At 46.1% G+C, this 15,727-nt stretch overlaps 1 protein-coding gene across 3 annotated transcripts in view; it reads left to right on the top strand.

Moving 5' to 3' along the window:
• Positions 1–13,928, top strand: part of NDUFV2 (NADH:ubiquinone oxidoreductase core subunit V2) — a 131,720-nt gene extending 117,792 nt beyond the window's left edge. For all 3 annotated transcript variants that reach the window (XM_063923484.1, XM_063923482.1, XM_063923483.1), the window contains exons 7-8: positions 7,901–7,977; positions 13,751–13,928. In XM_063923484.1, the coding sequence (XP_063779554.1) occupies positions 7,901–7,977; positions 13,751–13,844 (171 nt within the window). In that variant the 3' untranslated portion in view covers positions 13,845–13,928. The remainder of the gene's footprint in view (positions 1–7,900; positions 7,978–13,750) is intronic.
• Positions 13,929–15,727: the final 1,799 nt, after the last annotated feature.

Genomic DNA, 15,727 nt, shown 5'->3' with positions numbered 1-15,727 from the left:
TCTGCTTTACCAACGTCCCCCTCCGAAAGGGAGACGGTTTTGGAAGCCATTCACAAGCTGTACTCTCAGCAGGTGATAGTCAAGGTACCTCTTCTACAACAAGGGAAGGGGTATTATTCCACTCTTTTTGTGGTACCGAAGCCGGATGGCTCGGTAAGGCCTATTCTAAATCTGAAGTCCTTGAACCTGTACATAAAGAAGTTCAAGTTCAAGATGGAGTCACTCAGAGCAGTGATAGCGAACCTGGAAGAGGGGGACTTTATGGTATCCTTGGACATCAAGGATGCGTATCTCCACGTTCCAATTTACCCCTCACACCAGGGGTACCTCAGGTTCGTTGTACAAAACTGTCACTATCAGTTTCAGACGCTGCCGTTCGGATTGTCCACGGCACCTCGGGTCTTTACAAAGGTAATGGCCGAGATGATGATTCTTCTTCGAAGAAAAGGCATATTAATTATCCCATACTTGGACGATCTCCTAATAAGGGCAAGGTCCAGAGAACAGCTAGAGATGGGATTAGCACTGTCGCAAGAAGTGCTAAAACAGCACGGGTGGATTCTGAATATTCCAAAATCCCAGTTAATGCCGACAACTCGTCTGCTGTTCCTAGGGATGATTCTGGACACGGTTCAGAAAAAGGTTTTTCTCCCGGAGGAAAAAGCCAAGGAGTTATCCGAGCTTGTCAGGAACCTCCTAAAACCAGGAAAGGTGTCTGTACATCAATGCACAAGAGTCCTGGGAAAAATGGTGGCTTCTTACGAAGCAATTCCATTCGGCAGATTCCACGCAAGAATTTTCCAAAGGGATCTGTTGGACAAATGGTCAGGGTCGCATCTTCAGATGCACCTGCGGATAACCCTGTCTCCAAGGACAAGGGTGTCTCTTCTGTGGTGGTTGCAGAGTGCTCATCTATTGGAGGGCCGCAGATTCGGCATACAGGATTGGATCCTGGTGACCACGGACGCCAGCCTGAGAGGCTGGGGAGCAGTCACACAAGGAAGAAACTTCCAGGGAGTATGGACGAGCCTGGAAACGTCTCTTCACATAAACATTCTGGAACTAAGAGCAATATACAATGCTCTAAGCCAGGCAGAACCTCTGCTTCAGGGAAAACCGGTGTTGATCCAGTCGGACAACATCACGGCAGTCGCCCATGTGAACAGACAGGGCGGCACAAGAAGCAGGAGTGCAATGGCAGAAGCTGCAAGGATTCTTCGCTGGGCAGAGAATCATGTGATAGCACTGTCAGCAGTGTTCATCCCGGGAGTGGACAACTGGGAAGCAGACTTCCTCAGCAGACACGATCTTCACCCGGGAGAGTGGGGACTTCATCCAGAAGTCTTCCACTTGCTGGTAACCCGTTGGGAAAGACCAATGGTGGACATGATGGCGTTTCGCCTCAACAAAAAACTGGACAGGTATTGCGCCAGGTCAAGAGATCCGCAGGCAATAGCTGTGGACGCGCTGGTAACGCCTTGGGTGTACCAGTCGGTGTATGTGTTTCCTCCTCTGCCTCTCATACCAAAAGTATTGAGAATTATACGGCAAAGAGGCGTAAGGAGAGGGACTTGCTTCAGCAGGGTCCCTGTCTGTTTCAAGACTTACCGCGGCTGCGTTTGACGGCATGGCGGTTGAACGCCGGCCCCTAAAGGAAAAAGGCATGCCGGAAGAAGTCATTCCTACTTTGATTAAAGCAAGGAAGGAAGTAACCGTGCAACATTATCACCGAATTTGGCGAAAATATGTTGCGTGGTGCGAAGATCGGAGTGCTCCGACGGAGGAATTTCAACTGGGTCGATTCCTACATTTCCTGCAATCAGGATTGTCTATGGGTCTCAAATTGGGATCTATTAAGGTTCAAATTTCGGCCCTGTCGATTTTCTTTCAAAAAGAATTGGCTTCAGTCCCTGAAGTCCAGACCTTTGTTAAGGGAGTGCTACATATACAGCCTCCTGTGGTGCCTCCAGTGGCACCGTGGGATCTCAATGTGGTTTTGGACTTTCTAAAATCTCATTGGTTTGAACCACTAAAGAAGGTGGATTTGAAATATCTCACATGGAAAGTGACCATGCTTCTAGCCCTGGCTTCGGCCAGGAGAGTGTCAGACTGGCAGCTTTATCTTACAAAAGCCCATATCTGATTTTCCATTCGGACAGGGCAGAACTGCGGACTCGTCCGCATTTTCTCCCTAAGGTGGTGTCAGCATTTCATCTGAACCAGCCTATTGTAGTGCCTGCGGCTACAAGTGACTTGGAGGACTCCAAGTTACTGGACGTTGTCAGAGCATTAAAAATATATATTGCAAGGACAGCTGGAGTCAGAAAATCTGACTCGTTGTTTATATTGTATGCACCCAACAAGATGGGTGCTCCTGCGTCTAAGCAGACGATTGCTCGTTGGATCTGTAGCACAATCCAACTTGCACATTCTGTGGCAGGCCTGCCACAGCCTAAATCTGTAAAGGCCCACTCCACAAGGAAGGTGGGCTCATCTTGGGCGGCTGCCCGAGGGGTCTCGGCATTACAACTTTGCCGAGCAGCTACGTGGTCAGGGGAGAACACGTTTGTAAAATTTTACAAATTTGATACTCTGGCTAAGGAGGACCTGGAGTTCTCTCATTCGGTGCTGCAGAGTCATCCGCACTCTCCCGCCCATTTGGGAGCTTTGGTATAATCCCCATGGTCCTTTCAGGAACCCCAGCATCCACTAGGACGATAGAGAAAATAAGATTTTACTTACCGATAAATCTATTTCTCGGAGTCCGTAGTGGATGCTGGGCGCCCATCCCAAGTGCGGATTATCTGCAATAATTGTACATAGTTATTGTTAACTAATTCGGGTTATTGTTGAAGGAAGCCATCTTTCAGAGGCTCCGCTGTTATCATACTGTTAACTGGGTTTAGATCACAAGTTGTACGGTGTGATTGGTGTGGCTGGTATGAGTCTTACCCGGGATTCAAAATCCTCCCTTATTGTGTACGCTCGTCCGGGCACAGTACCTAACTGGAGTCTGGAGGAGGGTCATAGGGGGAGGAGCCAGTGCACACCACCTGATCTGGAAAAGCTTTACTTTTTGTGCCCTGTCTCCTGCGGAGCCGCTATTCCCCATGGTCCTTTCAGGAACCCCAGCATCCACTACGGACTCCGAGAAATAGATTTATCGGTAAGTAAAATCTTATTTTATGTTTGGTTGAATACCCCAGTGGCGCGTAATCAACAGAGGCCATTTAACCGTAATCGTAGAACTAGGGCACAATTCACTGACTATGAAGGATCAAGTACCTCCGCAAGTGACAACGATGTACAAGTCGCGACAACATCTCGCCAAGAGCACCCTTTAGGGGTAAAAACCCGGGCCACGTATGGCAAACCGCCAAAAGGACGAGGAGAGGTGGCCAAAGAAAAAGGCAAGACAAAAGCAAAGACTCGCAAGTAAGGGACCTTGTCTTTAACCTTTCCAAAACTCCACTTGATGATCTTGAATATCAGGTGTTAGCAAAAGGACTTTCTTTCATTCCCACTGTCCGCCACGACCCATTTCAGTGGAAGGTTGAATCATTTAAATTCAACAGGACATTAAAGTTACGTGAACATTTTAAAACTGTTTCTGCGGCAGCAACTGCTGCTATTACTGATGTACCTAAACAACTTAAGAGCATACAACTTAAGTCTAAATTTGATCCTGTGTCAAATAATCCTTCCATCAAAACGTTCTCACGCCTCATGGAGAGGTTGGGAAATGATTGTGAGCATGATAGTAGGGGTTATAGTAATCTGACGGGTCCTGAACGACAGGCACTAAAAAATTTACAATTTCGTTCTGATATTATAATCAGTGCTGATAAAGGTGGAGCGATAGTGGTTCAGGACCTGTCTGATTACATTGCTGAGTGTAATAGGCAATTGTCAGATGTTGACATCTATGAAAAATTGACACGGGATCCCACCAATGATTTCAAAATAGAGTTGGACAAGGTGTTATCTAGGGCGGTCACTAATTCTTGGATATCCAATGAATTGTTTACTGCATTAAAAACAACACATCCTGTGGTGCCCCTATTTTATACCTTGCCCAAGCTCCACAAGAATAGTCAGACACCCCCTGGCAGACCAATTATTTCTGCCAGGGGTTCTTTATTTCAAACAATTTCAGTTTATTTGGATGCATTATTAAATCCATGCATCCAGCATACTGTTTCGTATCTTAAAGATACTAATGACTTATTGACACGGTTGAATACTTTAGGTTCACTTCCACCAGGTACAATATTTTGCAGTGCAGATGTTGTTGGGCTATATCTGTATTCCCCACGATTTGGGGATAACAGCGGTAGCAGCACTAATTGAGAATAATCCCCATTATGTTGGTCCACCTATGGAATTGTTTTTAGAATTATTATCTCTAGTGTTGACCAGAAACTACTTTTTTTTCAACGGTGATTTCTATTTGCAGCGCCTTGGCTGTGCGATGGGGTCCAATGTGGCCCCATCGTACGCCAATGCGTTTATGTGCTGGATTGAAAAACCCCTTGTTTTGGACAACCCCTTCAGTCATCAGGTCATCATGTACGTTAGGTACATAGATGACTTGTTGATTGTGTGGGGTGGTTCTCAGGAATGTTTACGTGATCTTTTGGACAGGCATAATACATCTTCTAGTGTTGTGAAATTTACTTATGATTTGAGCACAACTAATGTTAACTTTCTAGACGTCACCATTTCATGTAGTGATGGCCAAATTTGTACATCCCTATATGTTAAGGAGACGGATCGTAATACTGTCCTTAAAGCTGATAGTTTCCACCCTCCTTCATTAAAATATGGACTACCATATTCCCAGATGCTTAGAGCACGGCGGATCACAAGTGATCCCTCCAAGATTGACCACGCTCTGGATGGCATGGTGTCTAAATTTAAACAGAGGGGTTATGATAATGAACTACTATTGGCTACTAAACAGAGGGTTATACAAATCCCCAGGGAGGTTTCTCTTAAAGGTAAAGCTTCTGTAGATGTTGACCAGCAAAGGATACCTTGGGTCAATAGGTATACAGAAGCTAGTTTTAAAACCAACAAGGAAATCAAGAAAATCTGGCCTATTGTAAACACTGATAAGGACCTTCCGAGTCTTTATAATACTCGTATTATGCCAGCATATTCCAGGGGAAAAAATTTGAAAGACCTTTTAGTCCAGGTTGATGTGACGGAATTAATGAAAGTAAAATCTGTTCCACATTTCCTGTCACGTAAACCTGGATGCTTCAGGTGCATAGGATGTGTTACCTGTCGCTCTATGCTGGTGGGAGATTTTATTTGCCACCCTAGATCAGGTAAAAAATATTCTATTAATTTTCCGCTCACATGTACCTCACGGTACGTTGTGTATGTTCTGTCTTGCCCACGTGGTCTTCACTATGTGGGTAAGACAGAATGTCAATTTAAAGAAAGAATGGCAAATCACAGATCTGCAATTAGAGCCGCTCTTGAGTCAGGTTCTAGTGATCAACCTATGGCTCGTCATTGTGCCCAACGGTCGCATAATATTGCTAGCATTAGAAGCAAGATAATAGATCATGTGCCACCATCTATTCGTGGTGGTAATAGAGGTAGAAGACTACTCCAGCTAGAAAGTCAGTGGATTTTTAGGTTGGACACATTGTCCCCGAAAGGGCTGAATGAACAGCATGGACTACATAGTTTTTTGTAGTTCTAGCTGGGTGTTATTAGGACGTCACAATCAATAGCTAATTAACTGTTGGCACTTGGAATATGCTGTTCGCTTTCATTGAAAATATAAGTAAATATTCATATTATATTATAACTGGTTTCTATTACAATGAAATTATCTTTGGGATGGTTCTGGACATATAACGATGCCAGTATGTGTTTCTATGATGTGTTGGGTCTTAGTTTGTCTATAGTGTCCCACGGTTCGTTTTTTAGATTTTATGTATTTTTTGTATTTTTGTATTTCTATTTTTCACCTGTATTGTTAATATTTACTCATGCGCTTGGGTTGCATCATAATATCTATGTTTCGTTTTGATCGTAGATGAGATGCCTCACGTGCATGAAGCTGTTTTTGTTTTGTTGCCTTGGTAACCTGAGTACGTGGACTTGTCCCTCCCTGCGGGCGCCTTCCGATGACGTCGCCCGCTACACGGAAGCCGCTGCACAGTGTGTGAGAGCAGCGGTCAGCGTGGCGTTCTGATCGGCGGGCAGGAACGCAGGTGAGGTGAGTCAACTTAATTGTATATGTGGGAAGTCTCTGTGAGGGTATATAATGTTTGTTAGTACTGTATTGTACATCCCTGACGACGGGCGGACGCCCGAAACAATTGTAGGATGTCTCTTCAATAAAGAAAGTTGTTTGAACAGTCTCCAGAGTGCCGCCCGTTCTCATATATATATATATATATATATATATATATATATATATATATAATTAGATAGATGCTGCAGTGGCCGGCACTCAGTCTGCAATACAGTACTGGCCTTGGTGCCCTCCATACCACTCAAAGTGGAATTAGATATGGAGAAAGATTGGCGGCACTCTCAGGGCTTTGTAGACGTAGAAAATATGAAGGCAATTACAGCCTATCTGTCATCAGATGATAGGCTGTAATTGCCTTCATATTTTCTACGTCTACAAAGCCCTGAGAGTGCCGCCAATCTTTCTCTATATATATATATATATATATATATATATATATATATATATATATATATATATATATATACACATATACATATATATATATATATATATATATACCCATAAAATTAGACCTTGCCTAACTCTCAAGCTTTATTAGGTGAGCTGCGAGTGCAATTTAAAAACATGTTAATAGCTAATTTGTGAAATGTTCAATGGTTGTGAAGTTATCAGCCTAAAGAGCCCTACACACTATGCGATCCGCCGCCGAGCTACCCGACGGCGGATATGTGACCCGCCGCGCGGGGGGGGGGGATTGTGACAGGGGGAGTGAAGTTTCTTAACTCCTCCCATCACCCGGCTCCATAGCAGTGCATGCAAATATGGACGGGATCGTCCATATTGGCCTGCATACACAAGCGACTGGGCACCAGCGATGAACTATCGCGGGGGCCGCGCATCATTCATGCTGCTGCCTCCACACCGAAAGATATGAATGAGACACCGTTCATATCTTTCAGTAATATCGCCTAGTGTGTAGGGGTTTACTTTACACTCTCATGGCAGCATTTATAATTCCATCACAATCTGAAACGGTCAGTCTAAAACCTGTGTTGATTTGGTGTGGAATAACTCACTTATTGTAAAAAAATAAAATAAAATGCTGTAACATAACTTTACCTATACCCCAAAGGATTTCCAGTACTGAGCAATTAATGCTTTTTGTTGGTTCAGTATCGCCTCTTGGCGGTCACATGACCGACAATGAAGATCCCGACATTGGAGGCGGTAAGTATTTTTACCGTTCCCCTACCCTAACCCTCCGGTGGTAGCGGCTAGGGCTAACCCACGCCCCTTCCCCCAAGTGCCTAACCCTAAGACTAACCTCAGTACTTACCTTTGAGATGTCTGCGTTCCGGTGCCGGCTTCATCACGACTGCCGGAATCCCGACCGTCAGGATGCTGAACGCATCCCCATTTTGTAACAGACATTTTATTTTATGACCACTGTGCTTCACTGTAACTACGTAAGACTTTCTTTTTCATTCAACTCGACTTGATATCGAAATATACAACAAATATGGGATCTTTTCTCTGGAAACATTCTAGTCTTTGTGAAGAGCAGTGCTAAACTGTATTTAGGAGAAGAATGGCAGGTTTTATATATTTTCGGTACGGTGCAGTAACCAAATACAATGCATTCCAGTTAGTCAATCCACATAATGTGTATTACTGTTGCAGGAAGACCTTGTGCCTAAGGATATTGAAAGTATAATTGATGACTTAAAGGCTGGGAAATCACCTAATCCTGGACCAAGGTAACATAGCTATAGTATGTATAATCATAATGTAGATAATAAGAATTTACTTACCGATAATTCTATTTCTCGGAGTCCGTAGTGGATGCTGGGGTTCCTGAAAGGACCATGGGGAATAGCGGCTCCGCAGGAGACAGGGCACAAAAAAGTAAAGCTTTACTAGGTCAGGTGGTGTGCACTGGCTCCTCCCCCCATGACCCTCCTCCAGACTCCAGTTAGGTACTGTGCCCGGACGAGCATACACAATAAGGGAGGCATTTTGAATCCCGGGTAAGACTCATACCAGCCACACCAATCACACCGTACAACTTGTGATCTAAACCCAGTTAACAGTATGACAACAGAAAGGGCCTCTTAAAGATGGCTCCTTAACAATAACCCGAATTAGTTAACAATAACTATGTACAAGTATTGCAGATAATCCGCACTTGGGATGGGCGCCCAGCATCCACTACGGACTCCGAGAAATAGAATTATCGGTAAGTAAATTCTTATTTTCTCTATCGTCCTAAGTGGATGCTGGGGTTCCTGAAAGGACCATGGGGATTATACCAAAGCTCCCAAACGGGCGGGAGAGTGCGGATGACTCTGCAGCACCGAATGAGAGAACTCCAGGTCCTCCTTTGCCAGGGTATCAAATTTGTAAAATTTTACAAACGTGTTCTCCCCCGACCACGTAGCTGCTCGGCAGAGTTGTAATGCCGAGACCCCTCGGGCAGCCGCCCAAGATGAGCCCACCTTCCTTGTGGAGTGGGCTTTTACAGTTTTAGGCTGTGGCAGGCCTGCCACAGAATGTGCAAGTTGAATTGTGTTACAAATCCAACGAGCAATCGACTGCTTAGAAGCAGGTGCGCCCAACTTGTTGGGTGCATACAATATAAACAGCGAGTCAGATTTTCTGACTCCAGCCGTCCTTGCAATGTATATTTTTAAGGCTCTGACAACGTCCAACAACTTGGAGTCCTCCAAGTCGCTAGTGGCCGCAGGCACCACAATAGGTTGGTTCAGATGAAATGCTGATACCACTTTAGGGAGAAAATGCGGACGAGTCCGCAGTTCTGCCCTATCCGAATGGAAGATTAGATAAGGACTTTTATAAGATAAAGCCGCCAATTCAGATACTCTCCTGGCAGAGGCCAGGGCTAGTAACATAGTCACTTTCAATGTGAGATATTTCAAATCCACCTTTTTCAATGGTTCAAACCAATGGGATTTGAGGAAATCTAAAACTACATTTAGATCCCACGGTGCCACCGGAGGCACCACAGGAGGCTGTATATGCAGTACTCCCTTGACAAAAGTCTGGACCTCAGGGACAGAGGCCAATTCTTTTTGGAAGAATATTGACAGGGCCGAAATTTGAACCTTAATGGATCCCAATTTGAGACCCATAGATAATCCTGATTGCAGGAAATGTAGGAAACGACCCAGTTGGAATTCCTCCGTCGGAACCCTCCGATCCTCGCACCACGCTACATATTTTCGCCAAATGCGGTGATAATGTTTCACGGTGACTTCCTTCCGTGCCTTAATCAAGGTAGGAATGACTTCTTCTGGAATGCCTTTCCCTTTTAGGATCTGGCGTTCAACCGCCATGCCGTCAAACGCAGCCGCGGTAAGTCTTGAAAAAGACAGGGACCCTGCTGTAGCAGGTCCCTTCTCAGAGGTAGAGGCCACGGTTCGTCCGTGAGCATCTCTTGAAGTTCCGGATACCAAGTCCTTCTCGGCCAATCCGGAACCACTAGTATTGTTCTTACTCTTCTTTGCCGTATGATCTTCAATACCTTTGGTATGAGCGGCAGAGGAGGAAACACATACACTGACTGGTACACCCAAGGAGTTACCAGTGCGTCCACAGCTATTGCCTGTGGATCTCTTGACCTGGCGCAATATTTGTCCAGTTTCTTGTTGAGGCGAGACGCCATCATGTCTACAATTGGTCTTTCCCAACGGTCTATTAACATGTTGAAGACTTCTGGATGTAGACCCCACTCTCCCGGATGAAGATCGTGTCTGCTGAGGAAGTCTGCTTCCCAGTTGTCCACGCCCGGGATGAACACTGCTGACAGTGCTATCACGTGATTCTCCGCCCAGCGAAGAATCTTGGCAGCTTCTGCCATTGCACTCCTGCTTCTTGTGCCGCCCTGCCTGTTTACATGGGCGACCGCCGTGATGTTGTCCGACTGAATCAACACCGGCTTTCCTTGCAGGAGAAGTTCCGCCTGGCTTAGAGCATTGTAGATTGCTCTTAGTTCCAGAATGTTTATGTGAAGAGACTTTTCCAGACTCGTCCATACTCCCTGGAAGTTTCTTCCTTGTGTGACTGCTCCCCAGCCTCTCAGGCTGGCGTCCGTGGTCACCAGGATCCAATCCTGAATGCCGAATCTGCGGCCTTCTAATAGGTGAGCCTTCTGCAACCACCACAGAAGTGACACCCTTGTCTTTGGTGACAGGGTTATTCGCAGGTGCATCTGCAGATGCGACCCTGACCATTTGTCCAACAGATCCCTTTGGAATATTCTTGCATGGAATCTGCCGAATGGAATTGCTTCGTAAGAAGCCACCATTTTTCCCAGGACTCTTGTGCATTGATGTACTGACACTTTTCCTGGTTTTAGGAGGTTCCTGACCAGATCGGATAACTCCTTGGCTTTTTCCTCTGGAAGGAAAACCTTTTTCTGAACCGTGTCCAGAATCATTCCTAGGAACAGCAGACGAGTTGTCGGGATTAAATGGGATTTTGGAATATTCAGAATCCACCCGTGTTGTCTTAGCACCTCTTGAGATAGTGCTAAAGCTGTCTCCAGCTGTTCTCTGGACCTTGCCCTTATTAGGAGATCGTCCAAGTATGGGATAACTAATACGCCTTTTCTTCGAAGAAGAATCATCATCTCGGCCATTACCTTGGTAAAGACCCGAGGCGCCGTGGACAATCCGAACGGCAGCGTCTGAAACTGATAGTGACAGTTTTGAACAATGAACCTGAGGTACCCCTGGTGTGCGGGGTAAATCGGAACGTGTAGATACGCATCCTTGATGTCCAAGGATACCATAAAGTCCCCTTCTTCCAGGTTCGCTATCACTGCTCTGAGTGACTCCATCTTGAACTTGAACTTTTTTATGTAGAGGTTCAAGGACTTCAGATTTAGAATAGGCCTTACCGAGCCATCCGGCTTCGGTACCACAAATAGAGTGGAATAATACCCCTTTCCTTGTTGTAATAGGGGTACTTTGACTATCACCTGCTGAGCGTACAGCTTGTGAATGGCTTCCAACACCCTCTCCCTTTCGGAAGAGACGGTTGGTAAGGCAGACTTCAGGAAACGATGAGGAGGATCCGTCTCTAATTCCAACCTGTACCCCTGAGATATTATCTGCAGGATCCAGGGGTCTACCTGCGAGTGAGCCCACTGCGCGCTGTAATTTTTGAGACGGCCCCCCACTGTCCCCGAGTCCGCTTGAGAGGCCCCAGCGTCATGCTGAGGTTTTTGCAGGAGCCGGGGAGGGCTTCTGTTCCTGGGAAGGAGCTGCCTGTTGGTGTCTCTTCCCTCTTCCTCTGCCTCGTGGCAGGTACGACAAGCCCTTTGCTCTCTTATTTTTGTAGGAGCGAAAAGGCTGCGGTTGAAAGGTCGGTGCCTTTCTCTGTTGGGGAGTGACTTGAGGTAAAAAAGTGGATTTCCCGGCAGTAGCCGTGGCCACCAAGTCTGATAGACCAACTCCAAATAACTCCTCCCCTTTATACGGCAAAACCTCCATGTGACGTTTTGAATCCGCATCGCCTGTCCACTGTCGTGTCCATAAGGCTCTTCTGGCTGAAATGGACATAGCACTCATCCGAGATGCCAGTGTGCAAATATCCCTCTGTGCATCACGCATATAGATAAATGCATCCTTTATTTGTTCTAACGACAGTAAAACATTGTCCCTATCTAGGGTATCAATATTTTCAATCAGGGATTCTGACCAAACTACTCCAGCACTGCACATCCAGGCAGTTGCTATAGCTGGTCGTAGTATAACACCTGCATGTGTGTATATATTCTTTTGAATAACTTCCATCTTTCTATCTGATGGATCCTTAAGTGCGGCCGTCTCAGGAGAGGGTAACGCCACTTGTTTGGATAAGCGTGTGAGCGCCTTGTCCACCTTAGGGGGTGTTTCCCAGCGCGCCCTAACCTCTGGCGGGAAAGGGTATAATGCCAATAACTTTTTTGAAATTATCAACTTTTTATCAGGAGCAACCCACGCTTCATCACACACGTCATTTAATTCTTCTGATTCAGGAAAAACTGTTTGTAGTTTTTTCACACCATACATAATACCCTGTTTTACGGTATCTGTAGTATCAGCTAAATGTAACGTCTCCTTCATTGCCAAAATCATATAACGTGTGGCCCTACTGGAAAATACGTTTGAATTTCTACCGTCGTCACTGGAATCAGTGCCCGTGTCTGGGTCTGTGTCGACCGACTGAGGCAAAGGGCGTTTTACAGCCCCTGACGGTGTTTGAGGCGCCTGTACAGGCATTAATTGATTGTCCGGCCGCCTCATGTCCTCAACTGACTGTTTAAGGGAAGATAAACCATCACGTAATTCCACAAATAAAGGCATCCATTCTGGTGTCGACCCCCTGGGGGGTGACATCTGCATATTTGGCAATTGCTCCGCCTCCACACCAATATCGTCCTCATACATGTCGACACCACGTACCGACACACACCGCAAACTCACAGGGAATGCTCTAATGAAGACAGGACCCACTAGCCCTTTTGGGGAGACAGAGGGAGAGTCTGCCAGCACACACCACAAAGCGCTATATATACAAGGGATATCCTTATATTAAGTGCTCCCTTATAGCTGCTTTAATATATATATATATAGCCATTAATGTGCCCCCCCTCTCTGTTTTACCCTGTTTCTGTAGTGCAGTGCAGGGGAGAGACCTGGGAGCCGTTCTGACCAGCGGAGCTGTGACAGAAAATGGCGCCGTGTGCTGAGGAGATAGGCCCCGCCCCTTTTTCGGCGGGTTCTTCTCCCGCTATTTTTCCAGTCAGGCAGGGGTTAAATATCTCCATATAGCCCCTATGGGCTATATGTGAGGTATTTTTAGCCTTGTATAAGGTTTATATTTGCCTCTCAGAGCGCCCCCCCCCAGCGCTCTGCACCCTCAGTGACTGCCCAGTGAAGTGTGCTGAGAGGAAAATGGCGCACAGCTGCAGTGCTGTGCGCTACCTTATGAAGACTGAGGAGTCTTCAGCCGCCGGTTTCCGGACCTCTTCACGCTTCAGCATCTGCAAGGGGGTCGGCGGCGCGGCTCCGGGACCGGACTCCACGGCTGGGCCTGTGTTCGATCCCTCTGGAGCTAATGGTGTCCAGTAGCCAAGCAGCAAATCCACTCTGCATGCAGGTGAGTTTACTACTTTCCCCCTAAGTCCCACGTTGCAGTGATCCTGTTGCCAGCAGGACTCACTGTAAAGAAAAAAACCTAAACTAAACTTTCTCTAAGCAGCTCTTTAGGAGAGCCACCTAGATTGCACCCTTCTCGTTCGGGCACAAAATCTAACTGGAGTCTGGAGGAGGGTCATGGGGGGAGGAGCCAGTGCACACCACCTGACCTAGTAAAGCTTTACTTTTTTGTGCCCTGTCTCCTGCGGAGCCGCTATTCCCCATGGTCCTTTCAGGAACCCCAGCATCCACTTAGGACGATAGAGAAATAATGTAATAAAGATGTGAGATCAAATTAATCTTTATTCTCCATTTCATTTACTTTCAGGAATGGACGCTTCTCGTGTGAGCCTGCTGGAGGACTAACCTCTTTGTCTGAACCTCCAAAAGGACCTGGTTTTGGTGTTCGGGCAGACCTATGAAGTTACACTTTAATAATAAGACAGTAAATTGATGTACAAACCTAAAACATTATGTACTCAATAAATAACTATTGTATTAATGTACTTTTGTTGCACAGTGTGCATATGTGTCAGTAAGTATATTGCTGTACTGTGGATAAAGCAACTGGCCTACATTTAGAGTGAACAGTATTTGCTATTTTAAAATGAACACTGGTGCAAAGAAAATTAGTTATTCCTGTATATGCACTACTTGCATAACTAATAATTTGCATTTACAACTGTAGCACATCTTATAATTTCACATTAGTGGAAAAACTGTATAATTTGATTTATGGTAGACTTACCATGGTTAAATCTCCTTCTGCGAGGTACACTGGGTTTCACAGGGAATACATCGGGGTGTAGAGATGGATCTTGATCCAGAGGCCCCAACAGGCTAAAGCTTTAGACTGTCCCAGAATGCATTGCGGGGCCTCCTCTATAACCCCACCTCCAGGCACTGTGAGCTCAGTTTTAGAGTTGGTGCCTGCATGAAGCAGGTCACTTAAGGGGGTGGCTGCGCTAGGCAGCCCCGAAAAAGCTTTTTAGAAGACTTTAAGGGCTGCAGCACTTCATATGTCAGTGTGACATACTGTGCTGCGGCTCCATCACCTCCCCAGCAGCGTCTCATACTCCCGCTGGCTGTGTTCCAGGGTACTTGTGGCGGAGGCGCTCCGGTTCCTAGGCACACCACCGCAGACGTTCTCCTGGATCGCTTGGCTGCTACTAAGAGAGGAGGTAAGAGGGTCCCCCAGGCGGGACCCGCCCTTAAATTGCGTTGCGGTCTTAGAAGACAGACCGCGACGTTGGCGTGGACACTGTGACAGAGCAGGGATCCCACTATATCCACCAGGGCATGAGAGCACAGGTCGGATAGTGAAATACCCTCTTTGTACGGTTTGGTTTTCACAAACGTGGCTGACCTGCGAATAAGCAAGCCTTGGCCAGATGGATTAGAATGGTGATTGCACAAGCTTATGCGCAGGTTGGACACCCAAACTTAGCACCCATTCTACTCGGTCTGTTGGACCCTCTTGTGCGGCCCATCGTGGCACGTCCGCAGAACAATTGTGCAAGGTGGGTACGTGGTCATCAGTGAATTTATTAGGTTCTATGCCTTTGATACTTCCGCCTCCCAGGATGCTTCCTTTGGACGCCGGGTTCTCATACCCGCTAAGGTGCGTCTCCTCCCTTGAGGAACCGCTTTAGAACATCCCCGATGTATTCCCTGTGGAACACAGTGTACCCCGCAGATTGAATAGCACCAGGAGGTAGCTCTTCAATAGGAGCTATTCAATGCAGAGCGATGTTAATCCCGAATAGAGGATTTCTTTTCGCACCCCTCTGTGGGTGCAAGCAGAAATCCAAAAAAACTAGGTCTGCGATGCTGTTTGTGTGCACGCTAGGGCACAAAACCGCATCACGGTGAGGTACTTTAGTCAGAGAATGGCCGTTCTTGCAATTAAACACCCTATTTAGTCCGTGAATACTGGCACTCTCCAACTTGGCATTGTGCTGAATTGAATATCTCCAGGAGCCCCCTCCCGGCGCTATTCAATTCCCCCTAAATTAAATGGACCCCTTTGAGAGATACCATAACCTAAGAATACCAGTGTCGTCATCTGCGGAGGGAATATAGGCCAGGAACTCTGAACTCCATATAAACTCAACTCAAATATATTAATACAGCATCTCATCACAGGGAGTAAAATTGCAACCTAAAGTCATTAAAAATTTTATTTGCAGGATATATTTTTATTAGTTCTACTGTTTCTTAGAATGAGATTTACTCGGCAAAGAACCCTTACTTAATTGCAGGCAAGCTAATGAAGCAAACTACACTGCTCAAAAAAATAAAGGGA

Source organism: Pseudophryne corroboree, chromosome 5 (genome assembly GCF_028390025.1).
Source record: "Pseudophryne corroboree isolate aPseCor3 chromosome 5, aPseCor3.hap2, whole genome shotgun sequence".
NCBI classification, from domain to species: Eukaryota; Metazoa; Chordata; class Amphibia; order Anura; family Myobatrachidae; genus Pseudophryne; species Pseudophryne corroboree.
This window is presented reverse-complemented; position numbering and strand designations above follow the sequence as displayed.